This window comes from Myodes glareolus, chromosome 9, assembly GCF_982192425.1.
Source record: "Myodes glareolus chromosome 9, mMyoGla1.1, whole genome shotgun sequence".
Taxonomy (NCBI): Eukaryota; Metazoa; Chordata; class Mammalia; order Rodentia; family Cricetidae; genus Myodes; species Myodes glareolus.
Window position 1 is genome coordinate 38,452,891 of NC_142034.1, and position 23,294 is coordinate 38,476,184.

Consider the following 23,294-nt stretch of genomic DNA (forward strand, 5'->3'; position numbering starts at 1 on the left):
TAAGATATTCTTCAGGAAATAGTCAAGCTCTTGTTTAGGATGGCTTGGAGATGAGATGCACAGAATAGGAAAAAAAATTCTGAAAGATCTTTCCAAACATTTTTTGTCTACTATGTTAATTTTTAACTATGCCTTCCCTTCCATTTCTTCTCTCCTTGTCTGTTTTAATTATTTCATATAAAGACATTTAAGAACTTTCCAGGGCTGGAGAGAAGACTCAGCAGTTAAAGAGCACTGGCTGCTCTTCCAGAGGACCTGGGTTCAATTCCCAGCAGCCACATGACAGCTTCAGTTCCGGGAGACACAGGCAGGCAAAACAACAACAAACAGAAAATAAAAATACGTCATCAAAAATTTTAAAAAAGAGACTTCACATTAAATCCTTTGGACAAGAGGTCTTCACTCTGACTAAGTGCAAAAGGAGGAACTGGCTCCTCAAAGGCTCTTACTTGTACAGGGATCCTTTTAGCAATGTCAAGAATTAATTCCACATTTGCATAATTGTTGTTGTTTGGTCCTCCAGGCACAGGAACATAGTGATCTGCCATTTTAATGTATTCTGAAAACATAAATAAATTTATGAGAAAAAATAATTTTTCTTCCAAATTATTACGACATATCAAGACTATGGTAAAGGTAGAGACAACCCTCAGTAGTCACAGAATACATGGCATCAAGGTGATAATTTCCATATCATTTCATGGGAGGTTCTGATTTTAAACCACACATTTAGGAATCACTAAATCAGCAGCTGTTAAACATTTCACTGTAAAGTTGGTTTTGCTCGTTTCCTCTAGGATGGAAGCAAGGTAATTACAAAAGAGTCAGACAACATGCTCAGGAAGTAATAACGCTACTTTTTACAACGTCAAGTTCAGGGAATGGTGACACAGCTGCAACTCCTGCATCCAGAAAGTGTTAGAAAGAGAATGCCAAGTTTGCCATCAGCCTGGGCCACAAATGCTTAAAACAGGTCGAAATCATCAATTGTCCATCTCAGAGATAACTAGAGCATGCTCTAGCCCTCTGTAAGCTTACATAACAATAAACTGGTGGTCCTCAACCTTCCTCATGCTGTGACACTTTAATACAGTTCTTCATGTTGTGGTGACCCCCCCAAACATAGAATTATTTCATTGCTATTTCCTAACTGTAATTTTGTTACTGCTATGAATCATAATGTAGGTATCTGATATGTGACCCCCAAAGGTGTCACAACCCGCAGGTTGAGAACTGCTGCAATAAACTAGTCAGTTTAACAACACGCTGTGGGTATCTTACATGTTCTGACAAGATGCAATTTTATGTAATATAATTTTGAAATGAACACTTAATATTTCAGTAGACCATAACCCACTTATTATATTGATGGAAGTATAAGAATACTTGAAATTTGAAAATTATTAAGATAATATATATCCTGGGGCCTGGAAAGATTGCTCAACAGTTAAGAGCACTTGCTTTTCCTGCAGAGGACCCGAGTTCAAATTCCACCACATGCATAGCAGCTCATAACCATCTGCAACTCCAGTTCCTGGGAATCCAATGCCCTCTTCTGGTCTCCAAGGGCACCAGGTATACTTACATGCATGTGAGCAAAACACTCACACACATGAAGTGAAATAAATCTTAAAATAGTAAGTATTATATATCCTTATAGCAATGTACAATTTATCTTTGAGATGTGTCCTATGAGGAAAACCATTAAGTCAGACAATATTCACATTTTTTTTTCCCCAGAGCTGAGGACTGAACCCAGGGCCTTGCGCTTACTAGGCAAGTCCTCTATCACTGAGCTAAAGCCCTATCACCAACCTCCTTTAAAAATTTGTTTATTTTATGTGCATACCTAAGCAAGTATATGTACAGCATATGACTGCCTGGTGCCCATGGAGGCCAGAAAAGGGCATCAGGTACCCTGGAAGTGGAATTACAGATGGTTGTGAACCACCATGTGGGTGCTAGGAACTGAATCTGGGTCCTCTACAAGAGTAGCAAGTGCTCTTAATCACTGAGTCACCTCTGCAGCCTGTAGATATTCACATTTTTATATTTTCATTAGCAATATGAACGACAAATCAGGCCAGCAAGATGCTTGCTGGATACAGGCTCTTGCTGTGAAACCTTACATCTTGAGTTAGATCCCTGGTACTCACATGACAGAAGAGAGCTGAATCCCACAAGTTGTTCTCTGACCTGCACACACACACACACACACACACACAGAGTAAATAAATGCAGGATAAAACTGAATGCTTACACTTCCATCTGTACTATATATCTTTTTCAATTGTGACACTATCTACCACAGTTTGGATTTGTATTTCTCTGGTTATCAATGACACAGAATCTCTTTCTATATGCTTATTACTCTTTTTATATCTTTTCCATTTTTCTTTTGAATTTATTTTATTTTATTGATTGCTATACGAGATGGAAGTTTTCCTATGCTACACAGACTGGATTTGAGTTCCTAGGATCAAGTACACTTCTTGCTTCAGCCTTGAGTACCTGGATCTACAGCCTATGCCACCTCACTTGCATTATGTCTTCTTTAATGGAATACTTATTCATAATCTCCACACATTTTGTATGGGAGCATGTTTTCCTCTTATATTACAAGTAGAAACTGTTGCCAGTGTTTTTTCCATATTATTGTCTGTCTTAAACATATCTGTATTTTGGCTGCAAAATAGCAATTAAAATTTTTTGAGATTTCGTTGTGTGTGGATGCTTTGATTGTATTTATGTTTGTACAACATTTGTATGCAATGTCCTCAGAAGCCAAAAGAGAGTGTTGTTTATTAGTTAGACTTATAGTTTTCCTTAGTTAGAAAGGCATTAGCTATAAAACTTTAGGGACTCACAAAATAAATAATAGAGTATTTTCTCTAAATTTGTCAAATACAAATGGACTGTATATTGTAACTGTAATTCTTCCTGTTTTAGCTTTAGTTTTACAATGTTAAAATTAAAATTTTCCTTTTTTAATTAGGCAAAAGGAAAATGTTGTAAAATAATATTTTTGTACACTGTGAAGACATGTGGTTCTTATTGATTTAATAAAGAACTATATTGCCAATAGCTAGAGCAGGAAGAGGTTAAATAGGACTTGCAGACACAGAGTTCGCTCACTGGGATGAAGTATGGTGGAGTCGCTAGGAGATTGGGGAGTAGAAAGATGAACACGCGGTCTTGAAAAAGGTACTGAGACATGTGGTAGAATGCAAATAAGAAATATGGGTTAATTTCAGTTGTAACAAGCCTAAACAATCAGCCGAGCATTTATAATTAATTAAGTCTCTATGTGGTTATTTGGGAGTAGGCTGGTGGGATAGGAAATACCTCCTATATATGAATCACACCATCATTTGCTCTTTTTTCTGCCTGGTACACCCTTCACTGTACCCTAACTCTCACAGTTTTTACCTATTCTTGGTCTGGCAGTTCTTTTAGAAAGTGTCTTCTTAACCATCTTCCCAAACACTAGATGTCTCATTTCTGTGTTCTCACAGAATCCTCATACATGTTGTTATCACAGCCTTTATCTCATTACATTAAACAATGGTAACCTAGAGCAAGATCACATCTTATTCCTATTTATCTCCATATTTGTGGAGTGATTAAGTAAATGACTTGTACGTACTCCAGGTACACTGGACTTATGAAAAAGAAATCCAATAAAATAGTTTATATTTAGTATATAAAATCTCATCTCTATGAACTTCCTTTTTCAGATACACAAATTGTAATGTAGAGAAATATTAAAGGATGCAGTTAAATGATTTCAGAAACCAACATTTGCTTTTCAGCAATTTGTGACATCTCTGTTTTTAAATAAGATGGCATGGTAACTTCTACTTCTTAGGAATTGTCTTAATAACACTGTCAACATGTAGACCACATTTACAAACCAAAACAGGCATTAAGAGGATAGCCTATTTTCTCATCTGTGGGCCCCCTGCTTTAAGATAGCAATTAAAAAGTATGTAAAAGGTACTGGAGATATGCCATAGAGGTTAAGAGCACTTCTTGCTCTGAAGAGGACCCAAGTTCTGTTCCTAGTATCCACAAGAAGGCTAGCAACTATAACAGTTCCAGAAAATCTGATGCTCTTTCCTGGCTTCTACAGGCCCTGCACACACACACGGTACGAACATACATGTAGGCAAAATACTCACATGCATAAAATAAAAACAAATTTTTAAAGGGGGTGTGGGCTGGGATACACACCTTTAATCACAGAAGTTCGAAGGCAGAGGCCGGCAGGTCTCTGTGGTTTTCATAGTGAGTTCGAGACCTGCCAGGGCTACATGCTGAGATTCTGTCTCAAAAAAAAAAAAAAAAAAAAAAAAAAAGTTCGAGACCTGCCAGGGCTACATGCTGAGATTCTGTCTCAAAAAAAAAAAAAAAAAAAAAAAATTATATCGAAACCCATTTGGGCTCCAAGATGTCTCTCTCTCAGCGGTCAGAGGAAAAATTGGAATCTTTATTCTAAAATGCCCTCTAAATCAGGCATGACAGCACACACCTTTAATGCCAGCACTCAGGAGGCAGAGGCAGGCAGATCTCTGTGAGTTATAGGATAGTCAAATATACACAGAAAAACCCTGTCTCAAAAAAAAACAAGTAAAATGTTCTCTAATTCCATGTATTTTCTCCCAAACATTTTCAATTAGACACACTAACATACATGACCTAACAAATACTTCATACTGGAAAAGTCGAATACCTTTTAGTCCAAATATTTGTTGTTAAATTTCTCACTACTTACCTCAGACCACAGGGACCTTTGTGGTAGTCACTTTTGTGCATCTAGTATTGATATATTTTATTACTTTTTTTTAACTGACACCTTTTTAAAAGAGAAATCTTTGCATAAGATTTCGCTGCTAATCTTGGGCTTGGGAAACTCCCTAAGGTAACATTCTCCTACTTACAGGCAGGTCTATTCAATGTTTTATGTCTAAAGTGACATAAAGCTAGAAACTTACCTGCATTGGCTTTAAGGTCTTCCGGTGTAACCATGACGACAAATCGAATTGCACGTTCATTTCGAAACATTTCATAAGACCACCGACGGATAGATCTCATGCATTTCACTGCTGCAATACCATTATTGGCAATAAGAACCTAGGAGAAAAGGATATGATATGGAAAATGTAGGAAAATATAGCAAAGAAAGGCAATGATAGAAAAACAAAGATTTTTATACATCTTTGTCGGAAAAAGAATTTCAAGCAAAAACTGTAGATAGTCTAAACCACTGAGAAACAACTCTTACAAGATTAAGCAATATTTCTAAATGCTTGCTATGCAAATATTTCAACATGTGCTTGGTGTAGGAGGTCCTCCTGTCCATGTATTGCTTTCATTGGTTAATGAATAAAGAAACTGCCCTGGCCTAGTTGATAGGGCAGAACTTAGGTAGGTGGGGAAAACAGAATTGAATGCTGGGAGGAAGAAAGGCAGAGTAGGAGAGGAACGCCATGGAGCTGCCAAAGACAGACATGCTGAATCTTTCCTGGTAAGCCACTGCCACGTGGTGATATACAGATTAATAGAAATGGGTTAAATCAAGATGTGAAAGTTAGCCAATAAGAGGCTAGAACTAATGGGCCAAGCAGTGATTTAATTAATACAATTCCCACAAGATCTTTCAAAAAAACATTACAAGCAGAGTTTCAACTCCTTATCAACTATGACCAAATTACCAGCATTAATATATATATTAATATATATATATGTATATATGAGCTATATAATAAGTGAACAGTGAAATGATGTATTAGTAGCATGTTAGGGAAAAAAGGACACTCATACATAAAAAGACAAAGTCCCTAAAATCCTAAATACCATTTTGAACAAAAAAAAAAACAACAAATCTAGGCATTAAGTCTCACATACTTTAGGCAAAATTGTTTAGTAAGCTGAAACTTACCTTCTCAATCACTTTATTTCCCCCAAAACGAGTAACAAATTCTGCTGGAGAAGCCACAGTGAAATCTCGCTGTGAGTCTATTTTCTTTCTGTCTCGACCTTGTTTTACTAGGTGCAAGCCAGACATGCTGGATCTATAGAAACAGAGAAGACATGAGAAACTTTATAGAGGATTTGTTCACAACACTAGTGTCTTCTGAAAACCCTTCTTCTATCATACAACAGTACTCCCCAAGGACCCTTGTGGAGTCTACATGTTGTAGATCACAGGAAAGGAAACAGCCCTCAGTGGATCTGATAAAAGGATAAAGCCTGTGGTCCCAGCACTGTGAGGCTGTGGTAGGAGGACTGCCTAGAGCTCTGAGCCAATAAGGGTTAAAGAGTGAGACTCTTGTCACAAACATAAAAACAAGGGGCTGGAGGGGTGACTGAGTAGGTAAGAATACTTACTGCTCTGACAGAAGACCTGATTTCAGTTCCCATCCCAGCACCCACATGGTGGCTAATGCAATTCCAGGGGATTAGACACCTTCTTCTGACCTCCACAGATACCAGACACACATGTGGTACACAAACATACATTCATTCAAAACACTCATACACACAAAATAAATCTAAGGAAGAGGCAGAGATGTTGGAGATTTAGTCCAGCTATAGGCAGAATACTTGTCTAGCAAGCACAAGGCCCTGGGTTCAATCACTAACTAAGCATGGAAAGGAGATACTCCATTAAAAAAGAAAACTGGCCAGGCAGTGGTGGTGCACACCTTTAATACCAGCACTCGGGAGGCAGAGGCAGGTGGATCTCTGTGAGTTCGAGACCAGCCTGGTCTACAAGAGCTAGTTCCAGGACAGGCTCCAAAGCTACAGAGAAACCCTGTCTCAGAATGAAAGAAAAAAAAAAGACAACAACAACAAAAAAAGGAAAACTGGGCTAGTAAGATGGCTGGAGAAAGACACAAGGCTTGCAGAGGACCACAGTTCAGTTCATAGTACCCATGCCAGAGAGTTCATGACTACCTGTACTCTCCAGACCAAGAGACAATTAAGCAGAGTTGTTATGTAGGTGGAGGACAGAAGAAAGAGATAAGAGGTCATACAGTTAGACATAGGTTACTGCTAAGGACCTATCTTTATTTTGTGTGCGCAGGTTTTTTTAAATTCTTTTTAGATTATTTTTAACCTAGCAAGATGGCTCAATGGGTTAAAGTATTTGCCCTGCAAACCTGAGTTCAATCTATAGGACCCACATAAGGTGGAAGGGAAGAATCAATTCCAGAAGTTGTCCTCTGACCTCCACTGTGCACTGTGGCATAAACATTCAAACACATATCACACATACAACAGTAAATAAAAATATATTTTAAAAACAAAGTTGTTTTTAAAATAAAAACTAGGCTATATGTAGACCACTGTGTCGCAAAAAGGGGATTATATGATTAAATAATTCTTGCCAGGCATGGTGGCACATGCTTTTAATCCCTGCATTCAGGAGGCAGAGGTAGAAGAATCTCTGAGTTGGAGGCCAGTCTGGTCTAGAGTGAGTTCCAGAACAGCCAGGGCTATACATAGAAACTCTGTCTCAAACAAAAACAGACAAAAAAAAATTCTATATATCTGAAGTATCTATCTATCTGAAATTCTATGCATCTGAGACAAACAGACAGACACTAGCATTCTAATATCTTGTTATCTAGGGAAAGAATGAGGGATAGCAAGGCTTGGGAAAAGAGAGAAACAACATGACAATAAAAAGATTGAGAGATCAGGTGTGGTAGTAGTAGTCAGCTTTTAATCCCAGCACTCAGGAGGCAGAAGCAGCATTAATCTCTGAGTTCAAGGCTATCCTGGTCTACAGATCAAGCTGCAGGTCAACCAGAGCTACACAGTGAGACCCAGTCTCAAAATAAAATAAAATAATTAAAAGCCATATCCTTTGGTTGCCTTGTTTCAAATTTTACAGTAGTATTTTCCATTCTTGGTTCGAATTTTGAATATAAAAGTTTCTTTCTTCATTCCTTGAAACTTCATGTCTTCTAGAGGAGTGGTATCAAAATCTTATGATACTGTTTTTTCTATCTAATATGTGACTTTCTATGTACCTACATAATTTTACTGATTTGAAAAAAGAAAAACAATCATTCTTCTCACCGTATCTATAAAAGTCATTGGGTAAGTTTTCTCCTCATCCTTTCTAAAGACTTAAAATGGCTCTGTGTTCATTTTTTTTTTTTTTTTTTTTTTTTGCTTGAAACAAGACCTTACTATGTAGGTCAGGCTAGCCTGGATTTCACTCTGTGGCCCTCAAGTCTCCAGCCTCAACTTCTCTTGTGCTGGTATTACAGGCAGGCACCACCAGGCCTGGCTAAGGTGGCTCTTCTTAACTTATAGAGCTATTATCCACAGGAGGACAGCAACAAGGGACATTCAGAAACTAATTAGTGGCTACTTTACTAGATCTAATGATACAACCACAAAAAAAAAAAAGCCATATATACCACTACTGGCCCTCAGTGTATGCTAGTATGCCAAAGCTCTCTGAGGTAACATTTCAAACTACTCAAATTTGCTAAACCTTCTTCATTCTTTAAAAAAAAAAAAAAAAGGCACCCTAGTGCTTCCTTCTTCCAGTATACCCAATAAAGTATTAAGGAAGGAAAGAAGGTTAAGAGAAGAGAGGAAGGGAGAGAGAAAGAGAGGAAGGGAGCGAGGGTAAGGATGAAGGGAGGGACAAAGGGAGAGGAAGAAAAAGAGAGAAAAAGACACACAACAGAACTTCATCCTCTTTCCCATACTCAGAGGGAAAGAAAACGAGCACTCAAAATAGAATGACTTGTCCAAGTTCTCAAAGGAAGTTTAAAACACAAATTAATATCATTTCCTAGGTCTTCTTTCAGTGTTTTTCCAATTACATCATGAAACATCTATGGAAACACAGTTAGGAACCACCAGGCACACTGTTCTTTGAAAACAAAAGCCTTTCCTTCTTTGTCTGCAGTTGTCCTGGCTACATATTAATTTCTTCAGGTTTCACGTCCATGACACTTACCAGTGCATCACACTGATCAATAATGTGGATGAACTTCACAAGCATCAGTCTCAAGGGAAACTTGACAAAACTGCACAGTAATGCCACATAAACTCTGACACAAGGATCACCAAGTTGCAGTACAAAAAGCTCAGGAGTGTGTTGGTGGGGAAAATGCCTGTAAAGGCATGTAGAGAGGATGTAGACATTCTGTATGTTGATCTTGACTGAGATGACCATTACACAAGTACCTACATGTATCAAACCACAAGTACGGTAATTTTTAAAGGGTAAATTTTACTGCAGGTAAATTGTATCTCTACAAAACTGACTTCAGAAAAACTGAAACTAAAGCTGGGTGTGGTAGTGCACACCTTTAATTCCAGCACTCTGGAAGGCAGAGGCAAGCAGACTTCTGTGAGTTAAAAGCCAAGCTGATCTACAAAGTGAGTTCCAGGACAGCCAAGACTATTACAGAGAAATTCTGTCTCAAAAAACCAAAACCAAAGCCAAAACAAAATAAAAAAACTTCAGGCTAGTGAGATGACTCAATGGTTAAACACACTTGTTGCTCTTCCAGAGTATCTGAGTTCAGGTCACAGCAATTACAACTATCTATGACTCTAGTTCCAGGGCATCAAAGCCCTCTTCTGGCCTCCATGGCATCTGCATGCAAGTGTGTACATACATACTTTCAGGCATACAAACATGTATATAAAATAAAAATCAATTAAAAGACAGTTATTATCTACCCAATAACTAAATAGGTAACTTTAAAAAAAGGAGACACTGAATGCCAAGTCTTTAGCTGCATAATGCCATGTAAACAGATAAGACCCTGTTTTGTGACTATAATTTAAATTTGTAAATAACTACAACTTTGAGAAGCAAACAGAGGCAGGATGAAGCTGAAACAGAACTGATGAGGGAGCTATATGAGAACAAGAGGATGCTCTCAGACATTTGGAACAGTTCCATCTTTTCCTACAGTTTAATAATTATCCTTTTCACACCAACAATTAAATTTTACTGGAGTTTACTCTCTGAAGTGGTAGAACTACAGAGGCCCAAGTAAGGGCAAGCAACGAATATAAATAGCAGCATAAGAGAAACAGTAGTGCGCCCAGGCACAGAGAACAGCAAAAGTAAGGTACCAGGTAAAAAACAAATGCATCTATCAAACGTGAAAATAAACCACTTCTCACCTATCTTTCCCAGCAAGCCATTAGAGAATAAGAATCTAGGTAAAACAAAAACAAAAAGATAAGGCAACTGAGAATGTCACATGGAAGAATCCCCAAGATGACAGTTAAAACTAGAGGATAGGGAGCTGGAGAGATGGCTCAGAGGTTGAGAGCATTGACTGCTCTTCCAGAGGTCCTGAATTCAATTCTCAGCAACCATACAATGGCCATAACCAACGGTACTAAGATCTGATGCCTCTTCTGGTGTGCAGACGTATGGTGCGGGAGAATTATCTGTATTCTGTCAATCATGTATTTTAATAAAACGCTGATTGGCCAGGCAGGAAGTATAGGCGGGTCAACCAGACAGGAAGTAGAGGTGGGGTGATGAGAACAGGAGTATTCCAGGAAGGAGGAAGTCATTCTGCCACTCCTGCCCAGACCACCAAAGAAGCAACATGTGAGCTGACAGCTGAAAAAGGTACTGAGCCACATGGCTAACACAGACAAGAATTATGGGTTACTGTAAGATAAGAATTAGTTAACAAGAAGCCTGAGCTAATGGGCCAATCAGTTTATAATCTTATGGAGTCCTGTGTGTGATTTTCTTTGGGGTATGCTGGCTGTGGGGTACTGGACGGGACAGATACCCCAACAAGCCAGGCCCTCATGTTACAGACGTACATGGAGACAGAACACAGTATACAGAATAAATAGATTTTAAAAACAAAAGAGAATAAATTGTTCAAGAAATGGTAAAGACTTAAAAATTTTAAAGCGGAGGGCGATTAGCTGTTGTATATATATACATAGTGTTAAAAATTATGAGACATTATTATTCTAGCTCTTGCACACCAGACAGATCAAGCTACAAGTGGGGCACCCACACTAAAGCCCTAAGCAAACAGAAGCTGAGCTCTTTATATGAACTTCTGGAGAAATCAGGATTACAGACATGATAGGCATCCTCCTATTATGATAATTTTATTAAATACAATACTATTTCCTTTACCGTAGTGCATACACATGCACAAAGGGAACCTGAAATAAACTGAAGCTACCTATTTACTATTCTCTCTGTTCCTGCCTTACAAAGAAAGTAGCTTTGAAAGACCATTCAGCTTCTTAGTTTTCCCTTTTTTGAGATAAACTCTTGCTAGGTAGACCAGGCTGGCCTTAAATTAACAGAACCAACTGACAACAAACTGAAACCCCAGACACTGTGAGCCACAATAAACTTTCCCCCCTCCCCACTTTGGTTTTTCAATACAGGGTTTTGGGCTGAAGAGATGGTTCAGCAGTTAAGAGCACTGACTGTTCTTTCAGGAGGACCCAGGTTCAATTCCCAGTAGCCACATGGCAGTTCACAACTGTCTATAACTCAAAGATGCAACACCCACACACAGATATACATACAGGCAAGACACCAATAAGATTTTTTAAAAAAAAAAAAAAGGACTGGGTTTCTCCATATAGCTCTGGCTGTCCGAGAATTCGCTATGTAGACCTGAAGTCACAGAGATTCTCCTGCCCCTACCTCCTGAGTGCTAAGATTAAAGGTATAAGCCACCAACGCCCAGCAATCTTTCTTCTCTTAAACTGTTCTTCTCAAGAAGCTTGTCACAACAATAAAAGGCCAACATATGAAGTATGTTATGTGTGTGTATGAGACACTGCCAAATAATTCTCTATAAAGTGGTTTTATCAATTAACATTCCCATCAGTGCTGTGACAATTTCCTGTGCTCTACAATTTTGCTGACAATTAATACTGGTATTTTAGTTTTAACTTTTGTGGAGAAGAATTATTTTACTCAGCAAGGCGGTGGTGGCACAAACCTTTAATCCCAGGAGGTAGGTAGATCTCTGTGAATTAGAAGCCAGTCTGATCTACAGAGTGAGTTCCAGGACTGTCAAGGCTACACAGAGAAATCCTGTCTCGAAACACACACACACACAAAGAATTTCACTCAGTAGAGTGTGGTAGTACAGACCTTTTAGCCCAGCAAGGCAGGTAGTTATGAGTTTGAAGCTAGCCTGATCTACAGAGGGAGTTCCAGGACATCCAGGGCTATACCAAGACCCTATATCAAAAAACAAAAAAAAAACTGCCAGGCAGTGGTGGCACATGCCTTTAATCCCAGCACTTGGGAGGCAGAGACAGGTGGATCTCAGTGAGTTCGAGGCCAGCCTGGTCTACAAGAGCTAGTTTCCAGGACAGGCTCCAAACCTACAGAGAAACCTTGTCTCGAAAAACAGAAATAAAGAAAGAAAAAAGAAAGGAAGGAAGAAAGGAAGGAAGGAGGGAGGGAGGGAGGGAGGGAGGGAGGGAAGGAAACAAACTAAAAAATTAATTAGTTAATTAATTAAAAGTTAGGTGTACCTGTCACATGCCTGCAAGCCCAGTGAAGCTGGGGGTTGGGGGGAACACATTGGGTCTTGCTGGTTGTCAGGTTCAAGAGACCTGTCTCAGGGGCTGGAGAGATGCCTTAGAGGTTAAGAGCACTGACTGCTCTTCCAGAGGTCCTGGGTTTAATTCCCAGCAACCACATGGTGGCACACAACCACCTGCAATAAAATCTGGTGCCCTCTTCTGGCCTGGAGGCATACATGCAGACAGAACACTATATACATAATAAATATATCTAAAAAAAAAATGGGCCCCCAACTCAAAGTAATAAAGCAGGGTAACAGAACAGGTTAGTTAATACCTTCCTCTAGCTTCTACACAACCACAGATGGAAGAATATACCCTCACACACTCATGGACAAATACACATATACATCATAAGAAAAAATTGAATAACAATAAAAATATACTATATCAAAACAAGGAATTCAAGTGGACCTAATGGTTGGATAGAGAAACAGACATGACAAAACAAACATAGAAAACATGTTAATGGTAGCTATAGGTGTTCTCTGAAGAATCTTCTCACTTTGCTGAGTGGCTTAACCTAACTAAAATTGCTAAATATGGCAATTCTAGACACTTATAATAAGCTAGAAAATTAATATTAGGAAAAATGAAGGAAAGGACACATAGGAATGCTATCTTTGTAACTTTTCTGTAAGTATAAAATTATTTTAAAATAAAAAGACTTTTAAAGTAAGACTTTTTGTTTCTTTTGGTTTGTTTGGGGTTTGGTTTGGTTTAGTTTTGGAGACAGGGTTCCTCTGTCTAACCCTGGCTGTCCTGAAACTCACTCTGTAGACCAGGCTGGCCTCATAAAATTAAGTTTCAAAAATACTTTAATAACCCAAGAAAGTATTACATTAGAAAAACTCAACTGTGCATTTACTAGGACATTATATTTTTGTTTGTTTTGCTTTTTGTTTTTCGAGACAGGGTTTCTCTGTCTAACAGCCCTGACTGTCCTGGAACTCACAGAGATCCGCCTGTCTCTGCCTTCTGAGTGCTGGGATTAAAGGCATGCACCACAACTGCCCTGCTACTAGGACATTATTTTTAATAAAATTTATCGTTAAGTGGTTAAAAAAAAGGAAAGAAGCCAGGCATGGTGGTGCACACCTTTAACCCCAGCACTCAGAAGGCAGAAGCAGGCAGATATCTGTGAGTTTGAGGCCAGCCTGGTCTATAGAGTGAGTTCCTGGACAGCCAAAGATACAGAAAAACCCTGTATTGAAAAGCCTCCCACCCAAAAGGAAAGAAAATATTAAATTGTGCTATCACTGGATGAAACTACTTTATATTTTTAGTTCCTTTTAAGATTTGGAAGAATTCTAATTTTTCTACAATGAGCATACTGTTTTTAATAATTAAAAAAATAAAAAGTCAGGGCTGGAGAGATGGCTCAGAGGTTAAGAGCACTGACTGTTCTTCCACAGGACCCAGGTTCAATTCCCAGTCCCCGTATGACAGCTAACAACTGTCTGTAACTCCAATTCCAGGAGATCTGACACCCTCACACAGGCAAACCACCAATGAACATAAAATAAAGATCAATTATTAATAAAATAATAAATGCAAAATTCACTTATGAATGTATGCCAATAGAAAGAACGTAAGGGAGAAACTCATGAAATACAGGAGAGGTATAACATCATGGAACAGAGCTCTACTTGTAATAATTATGTAACTTTATAGAATGAACTCCTGAGACTGAAATACATACATGGCCACAGACAGCTCCTGTATTCAGAATGGAAAGGAGGGAAGGGCAAGCACACAGAAAGCAGACTATTGCCCCCAGCAAGAGCACAAGTTACAGATCTCATAATGACCTTCTCTGTCTACTCACTACTACAGTGCCATGGCAACTGGGAACCTCAGAATATTAAGAAAAGAGCACTGAAAGAAAATCTGGAAAGCTACTGGGGGAAGGAGGAAAACTTAGGCAAGCCAAATGAGAAACGCTAAGAGAAACATAAAGCACTCTGACAGGCCTATCTATAAGCAAAGCCAAGATGGAAACTGCAACTAAAGCCAGTTCCCTACTTACCATGTTAAAACTTGACACAAACAAGCCAAGAGGGGAAAAGGCATGTGATTTTAATAAAGGTTATTCTCAGTGTAAGAACTGTTAACAATGACAGTACATGTTTTCTGTAACCAAGTCTTTCAATACTAAATATCCAAATTTTATGCAAAAGACTCAAGTTCCCCAGTCAAAACATTTTTAGCCAGGCACAGTGGCACCAACCTGTAAATCTAGCATTCAGGAAAGAAAGGCAGTATGATCAAGCACTCAAAGCCAGCTGGGTCTACAAAGTAACTTCATGGCTAGCCTGAGCTTCATGGTAAGACCCTGATTCAAAATCAAAACAAGAAAATTATGTCACGCAGTCATGGCGCACACCTTTAATCCCAGCACTCAGGAGGCGGAGGCAGGCGGATCTCTGTGAGTTCGAGGCCAGTCTGATCTACAGAGCAAGTTTCAGGACAGGCTCCAAAACTACAGAGAAATCCTGTCTCAAAAAAAAAAAAGAAAAGAAAAAGAAAAAAATTAAGGTAATCATTCCATTACTTGGAGGCTAAGGCAGGAGATTTTTGAGTTCAAGACCAGCATGGACTACATAACAAGGCCATGTCTCAAAGAAATCTATTTATTTATTTATCTTAAAATATTTATTTGTTTATTATGTATACAATATTCTGTCTGCATGTATGCCTGCAGGCCAGAAGAGGGCACCAGACTTCATTACAGATGGTTGTAAGCCACCATGTGGTTGCTGGGAATTGAACTCAGGACCTTTGGAAGAGGAGGCAATGCTCTTAACCGCTGAGCCATCTCTCCAGCCCTCTCAAAGAAATTTATAAGCAAACATTTAAACCATAGTATACTGGGTGTGGCACATTTTATATTCTTGAAAGCTTACAGAATTATTATTTAATTTTATCTCCATCACCAGACTTTAATGAAGTCATTAAAGTCATAAAACTCAAGGAGTTTAAGTGAGGCTAAATTTAAAACTTCCCATTTCTTTCTATGCCATACAAAAATAGTGTAGCTATAACAAAAGACCTTACTCTTCATAGATTTTAACAAAAATGGCCATCTTCATCATGACTATGAAACTGACTACATTACTAGTGTTAATAAAGTGCCAAGATGGTGCTGTCACTACTCAACTATAGAGTACATATAGTAAGTCTGCCTTTCTTTGTCCTTACACTAAATAATCACTAGCAATCATACACGTATTTCCACAAATTATTAACTTCCTCTCAAACAAGTCTCTGGTCACCATCACAAAGGAATGGGTGGTAATATAATTAATATTTAAGAGGACCAGATGTAGTGGTACAAGCCTTTAATTCCAGCACCCAGGAGGAAGAGGAAGGAGAATCTCTTTGAGTTTGAGGCCAACTGGGTCTAAACAGTGATTTCCAGGCCATCTAGAGCAAAAAAGAAAAAGAAGTTTAAGCGAAGGGGCAGTGAGATGGCTCAACAGGTAAAACCACTTACTACCAAGCCTGACCTCAATCTGATCAGAGCCTACATTGTAAAAGGAGAGAAGTTGTTGTCCTCTGACCTCTGCATACACAAAGGAACAAACACCTTTGCCTACTCCCATATTTAAAAAAAAAATGTAAAAAAATTTTCTTCAAGAGACATATTAAATGCAATGCAAAAATTTAAGGTTTATCTTTATTATTATTATGTTATTGTTGTTTTGAGACAGGGTTTCTCTATGTAGCCTTGGCTGTCCTGGAACTCTGTAGACAAGGCTGCCCTCAAACTCACAGAAATCCTCATGCCTCTGTCTTCCAAGTGCTGAGAATAAAGACATGTGTCACCACCGCCTGGCTTATCTTCATCATTTTTAGCTATTGTAGGCAGGGAGGTATATGTGCACCCTTAACCACTGAGCCAGCTTTCAAGACTAACATGAAAATTTTGAAATAGAAAGATGGAGGTTTTGATAGATTAGGTCTGTAAACATATGATCCATTGCTTACATAACATGCCAGGCCCAAGATTTCTAGAATCTAGGATAACCACACCACCAAAAAAAGGCAGTTTATAAAAATGCACAGTATGACCTCATTTCAGTATAAAGAAATGTATAAGGGGCTGGAGAGGTGACTTAATGGTTAAGAGCACTGGCTGCTCTTCCAGAAGACCCAGAGTTCAATCTCAACATTTACACAACTGCCAAAAGCAGTCTATAACTCAAGTTCCAAGGCATCTGACAACCTATTCTGGCCTCTGCAGGCACTATACATTTAGTACACAGGCATACATGCAAGCAAAACACCCAGAATAAGAAATACAAAAACTTTTTTAAAAATTAAAATAAGAAATGTGTGTATAGCATGTCATGATGGTGAAACACTTGGGAGGAAGAAACGGGAGGATAGAGGAGAGCTACAGGACAATGAGGGATATATAAGACTCTGTCTCAAAAGGAAAGAAGAAAAGAAGGAAAAAGGGGAGGAAAGAAACTCATATGTCTAATATGGGTATATGCATAGAAAAGAATTCAGAGAAGCTGGAGAAATGGTTCAGTGGTTAAGAACATTTGTTGCTCTTTCAAGGACTTGAGTATGGTTCCCAGCATCCACAGTGGTCAGGAAATTCATAACCACTATACGTACAGTTCCATGGGATCTAATGCCCTCTTTGGATCTGAGGGTACTGCACTTATATAGCATACACATACCCATATTCATAAATAGAAATTTTAAAAGAGCTAAGAGAATTCAGAAGACCAAGAAGAGTATTAGCAGAGTAATCTCAGGTTGATGGATATGTAAGCCTTTATTAATTTTCTGTACTGTTTCTTAAATAAAGTATTACTTTCCAAATATACTTTCTATCCTTTTGAAGAAAAGCTGACTGATTAAAGACCTGCTCAAAGAAATCATAAGTCTGATAGAATAGCTGACAGGACTTGCACTAGTTTCCATATTCAGTCATGCGAACTTACATATACTATATCCTAGTTCCCCACATGTATATTGTGGGAATGATAATACAACACCTGCCTCACTGGTTGTGCTGAAGATTAAGTGTGACCCTCCACACAAAACAGAGCAGTGTTTGACATACACTAAAGCACTTTTTGAATGCTATCTATTATTACCATTATTTTTCTAATCAGTCACCGAGAAAACATGACTGAGTGTTATTAAGGAACGGACAGTCCTGCTCAATAACAGAACTAAATAAACATGAGACCCTGGGTTCAATCCCAAGCACTAATACGTAAAAAAGATAACGTGAAAAACAGAATAGCTAAACCAGCAAAAAACGGGCCCCATCACTCAATGTCAATACCAGATTCTCTATGAACCTTACCTTAGCATCATTATATCCTAGAGACAACACATGCACAGAACTACATATGGGTTTGGTTTGTTTGTTTGTTTTTAAGTTAACAACAATGAAAAAAGTCATCCGAGAACTAATTCCAAACTTACTCATACATTGTCTGTCTGGTGTCACGGGAGAAACTACAGGCAATTTCTAACTACAAAAGAGCTTTGTTGGGCAGTGGTGGGTCACGTCTTAATTCCTAGCACTCAGGAGGCAGAAGCAGATCTCTGTGAGTTTGAGGCCAGCCTGGGCTATAAAGCAAGTTCCAGGACAGTTAGGGCTGCTACATAGAGAAACCCTGTCCTGAAAAAACAAACAAACAAATAAATTAAAAAAGGAGAGAGAGCTTCAACATTCTCTAGATTCTTCTGAAGAGTCAAACATCTTATAGGCAAACATCTTACTTAATTCTCAGTTTTCAGAAGATGAGAGGCAGGAACATAATTCTCTTTCACAGAATCCTTTTTGTCCTTGAACCCAGGCTATGGTACATTTTACACTCAATTCATGTGCACTCAGATGATAACAAAGTCCTTAAGCTGCTCATTCAGTACTTTGACCACATTATTGTAAGGTGTTTATGAGAAAAATGAGATGGAGTTTCAAATATAAGCATGAAATAGGTTTAAGAATCACAGTATCAAGCCAGGCGGTAGTGGTACACACCTTTAATTCCAGCACTCAGGAGGCAGAGGCAGGTGGATCTCTATGAGTTCGAGGTCAGCCCGGTCTACAAAAGCTAGTTCTGGAAAAGGCTCCAAAGATACAGAGAACCCCTGTCTCAAAAAAAAAAAAAAAAAAAAAAAAAAAAAAATCACAGTATCCTAAAAGGTTAAAGACCAAAATATGGGAAATAGTTTGCTTCTACCTGGACTTTAGCCAGGAATTCAGTATACTAGCTGGTAGAACTGTTTACAAACTTGTTTGACTAACGACATGGGCTAACATCCTTTTGTACATTTTAAGTATGCAGGACCATCTGACCCTAAGTGGCATCAGAGAAACTACCAAAACTAAAACAAATAAGACAATTCTATTAGATGTCACCAAATCACATACAAGTTGCCAAAATTAAGATGTACACATTAAGTCTTTTAACAGTCTTCTAAAATGTTCAATTAATTAATGACTTTCAGAGACATATCATCCAAACTCTAGCTGATAAGCCCAGGTAGATCTTATCTAACGGTAAAAAGTCTAAGCAGTTCTTCAATGAGATTTGTAACTATTTCTTGAATCCTTATTTTCAAAGGGTGATAAAGTTTAGGAAGTGATTTATCCAATCTTTCAGTGACTCTGGAAAAACATGATGCAAGTCTTCTCCATCCCTAGAAAAGGATCCTCTATTTTTCTAATCTTGCTTACCCATCAGACCACTAATTAGCACCCAGAATCAAAATCACAGAAATTATTTCACTTTGCTTCAGATGGCCCTACTTAACACTTGTGAGGAATGAACCTGTCCTCATAACCTCTATCATGTATGAAAGATCAGGCTATTCATTCTAGGAGCTGCTAATAAACTCAGCCAGTTTATACTTAGTATTTAAAGAGTGAAAGCAGTGACTGAATCCTCATTATCTTCATTTTTTAGAGAGGAAATGAGTTCAAGGAAAAATTATGGATTGTCAATGGTCACATACAATTTAATTAGCTACAGATATCATAGAAGTCTTCCTATCAAAAGAAACAATTTAAATTATTTCCAAAAAATACTGTCGTATCCACAGGTGAAATGGATCAAGGAAAAGATCTTGTTCTATTTGGAACATTAGCTGAGTAGTAAGTAGAAACTGGCAACCCTCCTCTTCCATCTGCTGATCACACTCCTGCCATGAGCAACAACCATGAAAGTTCTGGCAACAATGAGGCACCCAAGACATGGGTCATGCCCCTGACCACACTGCCTCTGCCTGACAGCCAGGGCCTTGGGAATGGCTTGGCACCTACATACTGCCTCAGGATATCATCAGCTGAGTTTCCTATAATAGCATTGATTGCACCACTCAAAGTCCTAATTCAATAACTCATGTTTCACATAAAATTAAATTAGACAAACTTCTCACAGAACAGTGTGACTTTAAAGATTTTTTAGCACTAACCTAATCTTTCTCAGTGGGGGAATATGACATTTTGAGACTAATTCTTGATTGTATGGGATTTTATACACTACATTATAAAAGTAGTGATGATGGTGGTGTTGAGACAGAGTCTTTCTACGTAGCCTTGGATGTTCTAGAACTTAATCTGTAGCCCAGACCAGCCTCAAATTCACAGAGATTTACCTGCTCTGACTCCTAAGCACTGGGATTAAAGGCATGCACTACCTCCTCCAGTCCTATTGCTAAAGTTTTAGTACCACCAGTCCTCTGTTCTCCAAATGTGAGTAGTTTTAGCATGACAACTCCCACACACTTCCAAACAACTAATCTAAGGGTCAACCCAAGTGAATCATAAAGTAGCAAAACATGTTTGCGTAAAGTCCTAATTTCTAGTCCCTGATGCTATTCTTCTTTTTGACCTAAAGTTAGGTATAATACTTTGTTCACTAACTCAAGAAAAATAACTTTATCAAAAATACTTACAAAACTATCAGAAATACTTACAATTTTATCAGAAATACTTACAAAAAAGAAAAAAATATAAGGTGAGGTGAACAGAGTAAAACAATTACAAAAATACAACTAGAACATTTGAGTTTGAACTCTCAACCTTAACCAAGCTATTTCCCCTCATTCTACAACAAAAGCATTCAGCTAGTCTAGTCAGGCAAGGTAGTGTGTGCCTGTAATCAGAGCAATCAGGAGGCTAAGCCAAAACAAGCCCAAGTCGGCCTAGGAAATAAGAGATTCTGTCTTGACAAATATATTTTAAAAAGCACTAAAACTTTAGGTAAGTTATCTGCTTCAATGCAAGTCCCAAGAATCATGAAGTAAAGTATATCTAAGTTGCTTTACTCCTCTGACCTCCATATAGCTTAAATGGGAGTGATTATTAATATACACTAACTGCTTCATCTTACAGAAGCTAGGATTCCAAGCCCCATGGATAACAACAAAGAATTACCAGAACCATAGTAAAGTTACCAGTATGAAACTTTACTATAGAATCAGGAATTTTTTTTGGAGGAGGGGTTAAAGACAGAGTTTCTCTGCGTAGCTTTGGAGCCTATCCTGTAGCTAGATCTTGTAGACCAAGCTGGCCTCAAACTCACAGAGATCCGCCTGCCTCTGCCTCCCAAATGCTGGGATTAAAGGCATGTGCCACTACCACCAAGTTAGAATCAATATCTTGATATACAAAAAGGAGCCTAATTATTTTATGACCCACTAATATTAAGGTAATAACAGTAGCAGTGCCTACCCTGTGTTTATTTATCTTAGTTAAAATTATAATATTTACCCTCAGTGTACATTAGAATCACCTGGATAGCATTTTATTTGTTTTACTCTATGTGTATATGTATTTGTGTAATTTCTCAAACTCTTTAAACCTAAGAACTGAAAAAGCAAATGACTAAACTAGTTATCTAATCAACCATCAATCAAAGGGCATGGTTGCTAATACCAGTACCCTAGCACTCCAGTAACTCTAGCACTCCAAAGCCCAAGGTAGGAAAATTAGAAGCTTAAGGTCAGTCTGGGCTATATGTTGAGTTTGAGGCCAGCCTGAGTTACATCTAAGACCCTGTCCCAGAACAAAACAAAAATCAGTTACTTTAACATGAGTGAGCTGCCACATACCTGTAAAACTTGTACTTAGAAAGTGGAGTCATGAGGATCAAGAATTCAAGAGAATTTGGAGCTACATTAGACCCTGTTTCAAGCTGGATGGTGGTGATGCACGCCTTTAATCCCGGCCCTTGGGAGGCAGAGGCAGGCGGATCTCATGAGTTTAAGGTTCGTCTGGTCTAAAAAGTGAGTTCCAGGACAGTCAAGACTGTAAGACTGTTACACAAAAAAACCCTGTCTCAAAAAAAAAAAAAAAAAAAAAAGAAAAATAACTTTTATTTGTTTCAAAAAGCAAATAAAAAAGACAGTTCCATAGGCACTGTGTACAATCTCAGCACTCAGGACTCAGGAAGCAAAAGCAGGAAGGTCTCAACAGGCTCCAGGCCAGCCTACTCTACATAAGAAGTTCCAGTCCAACCAGGAGTAATGGAACCCTGTCTCAAAACATAAACAACAAAACCCACAAAGGCTAAGGATGTAGATCAGTGGTTGAGTGTTTACCTATCATATGTAAGGCCCTGGGTTAAATCTCTAGCCCTGATGGGGAGCAAAGAGGGGAAAATGACTACAAATTTGGCCAAATCTGCAAAATTCCTATCAATCAACAAAAGTTACAACATTGTTAAAGTACTACAGGAATTCCTCCACCTAACTTTTATTTACTGGGTCATACTGAAGGATCTAGTATGCAGAAAGGATGGGGGGATAAAGCTAAGAGGAACATGTAGGAAAAGATACTCCCCAAAGTGCAGAATTTCCTATTCATGGGAAATGGGCCCACTGAATGCAAGAGAAGTTATTTTTTCAGAACATGGGAGTGAAAATAACAAGATAGCAAACACATTACCCATGATGCAACTCTTCTCACCTCATGTGAAAGGCCAAACCATCCTGTAAAGCAGAGATCCCCAAGTCAGAAAGCGTATCTGAGCTGACAGAAGCTGGTGACAGAGAGCCTTCTTTCTCCTCTAGTAGGTCCAGCTTCACCAGGTTACTGATCTCATCTTCCGAGTTGTCTTCAGACACAGACCCAATTATGAAACGGGAGTGCTGGTTCAGCTCTAGACCTTTGGTCAACGGAGATGGTTCATCCATTATTCTTTGAAAATAAGCTCTCACAGCTGCGGGGAAAATGACGAGAAAAGCAAGCTATAGACAACAACATATAGGTGAGGACACTCAGAAGGAATAGTTATGATGGATGGGAACCCTGCAGTGTAAGCAAAAGCTATGGTGAGACTACGACTCATTTGTAGCACTGTGGGTAGTGGGGGCTAAGAGTTTAGGTGAATGGCACTTGTTGAAACTCAGTGTTCAAACTACGTAATTATCACCTGATTCCGAACACCATAAAATGAAACATTATGAATTTTATTAAGTACACACATTTAAAGTAAAACAATAAAAAGAAAAACCTGTGTTTTCATGAGCTTGATTTTTTTTGTTGTTTTTTTTTTTTAAACTGTGTATTTTAAAAATCTACCTCCAAAGCCGGGTAGTGGTGGCACATGCCTTTAATTCTAGCACTCAGGAGGTAGAGACAGGTGGATCTCTGTGAGTTTGATGACAATCTGATCTACAGAGCAAGTTCCAAGACAGGCTCCAAAGCTACAGAGAAACCCTGTCTC

At 38.5% G+C, this 23,294-nt stretch overlaps 1 protein-coding gene across 4 annotated transcripts in view; it reads right to left on the reverse strand.

The window, feature by feature from the left end:
- The window catches only part of Acaca (acetyl-CoA carboxylase alpha), a 261,557-nt gene that overhangs the window by 174,208 nt on the left and 64,055 nt on the right, over positions 1 to 23,294 (reverse strand). For all 4 annotated transcript variants that reach the window (XM_048446706.3, XM_048446705.3, XM_085695587.2 and 1 more), the window contains exons 3-6: positions 22,535 to 22,787; positions 5,942 to 6,074; positions 4,995 to 5,133; positions 450 to 559 (exon numbers count right to left, since the gene is read on the reverse strand). In XM_048446706.3, coding sequence (XP_048302663.2) covers positions 450 to 559; positions 4,995 to 5,133; positions 5,942 to 6,074; positions 22,535 to 22,787 — 635 coding nt within the window. The remainder of the gene's footprint in view (positions 1 to 449; positions 560 to 4,994; positions 5,134 to 5,941; positions 6,075 to 22,534; positions 22,788 to 23,294) is intronic.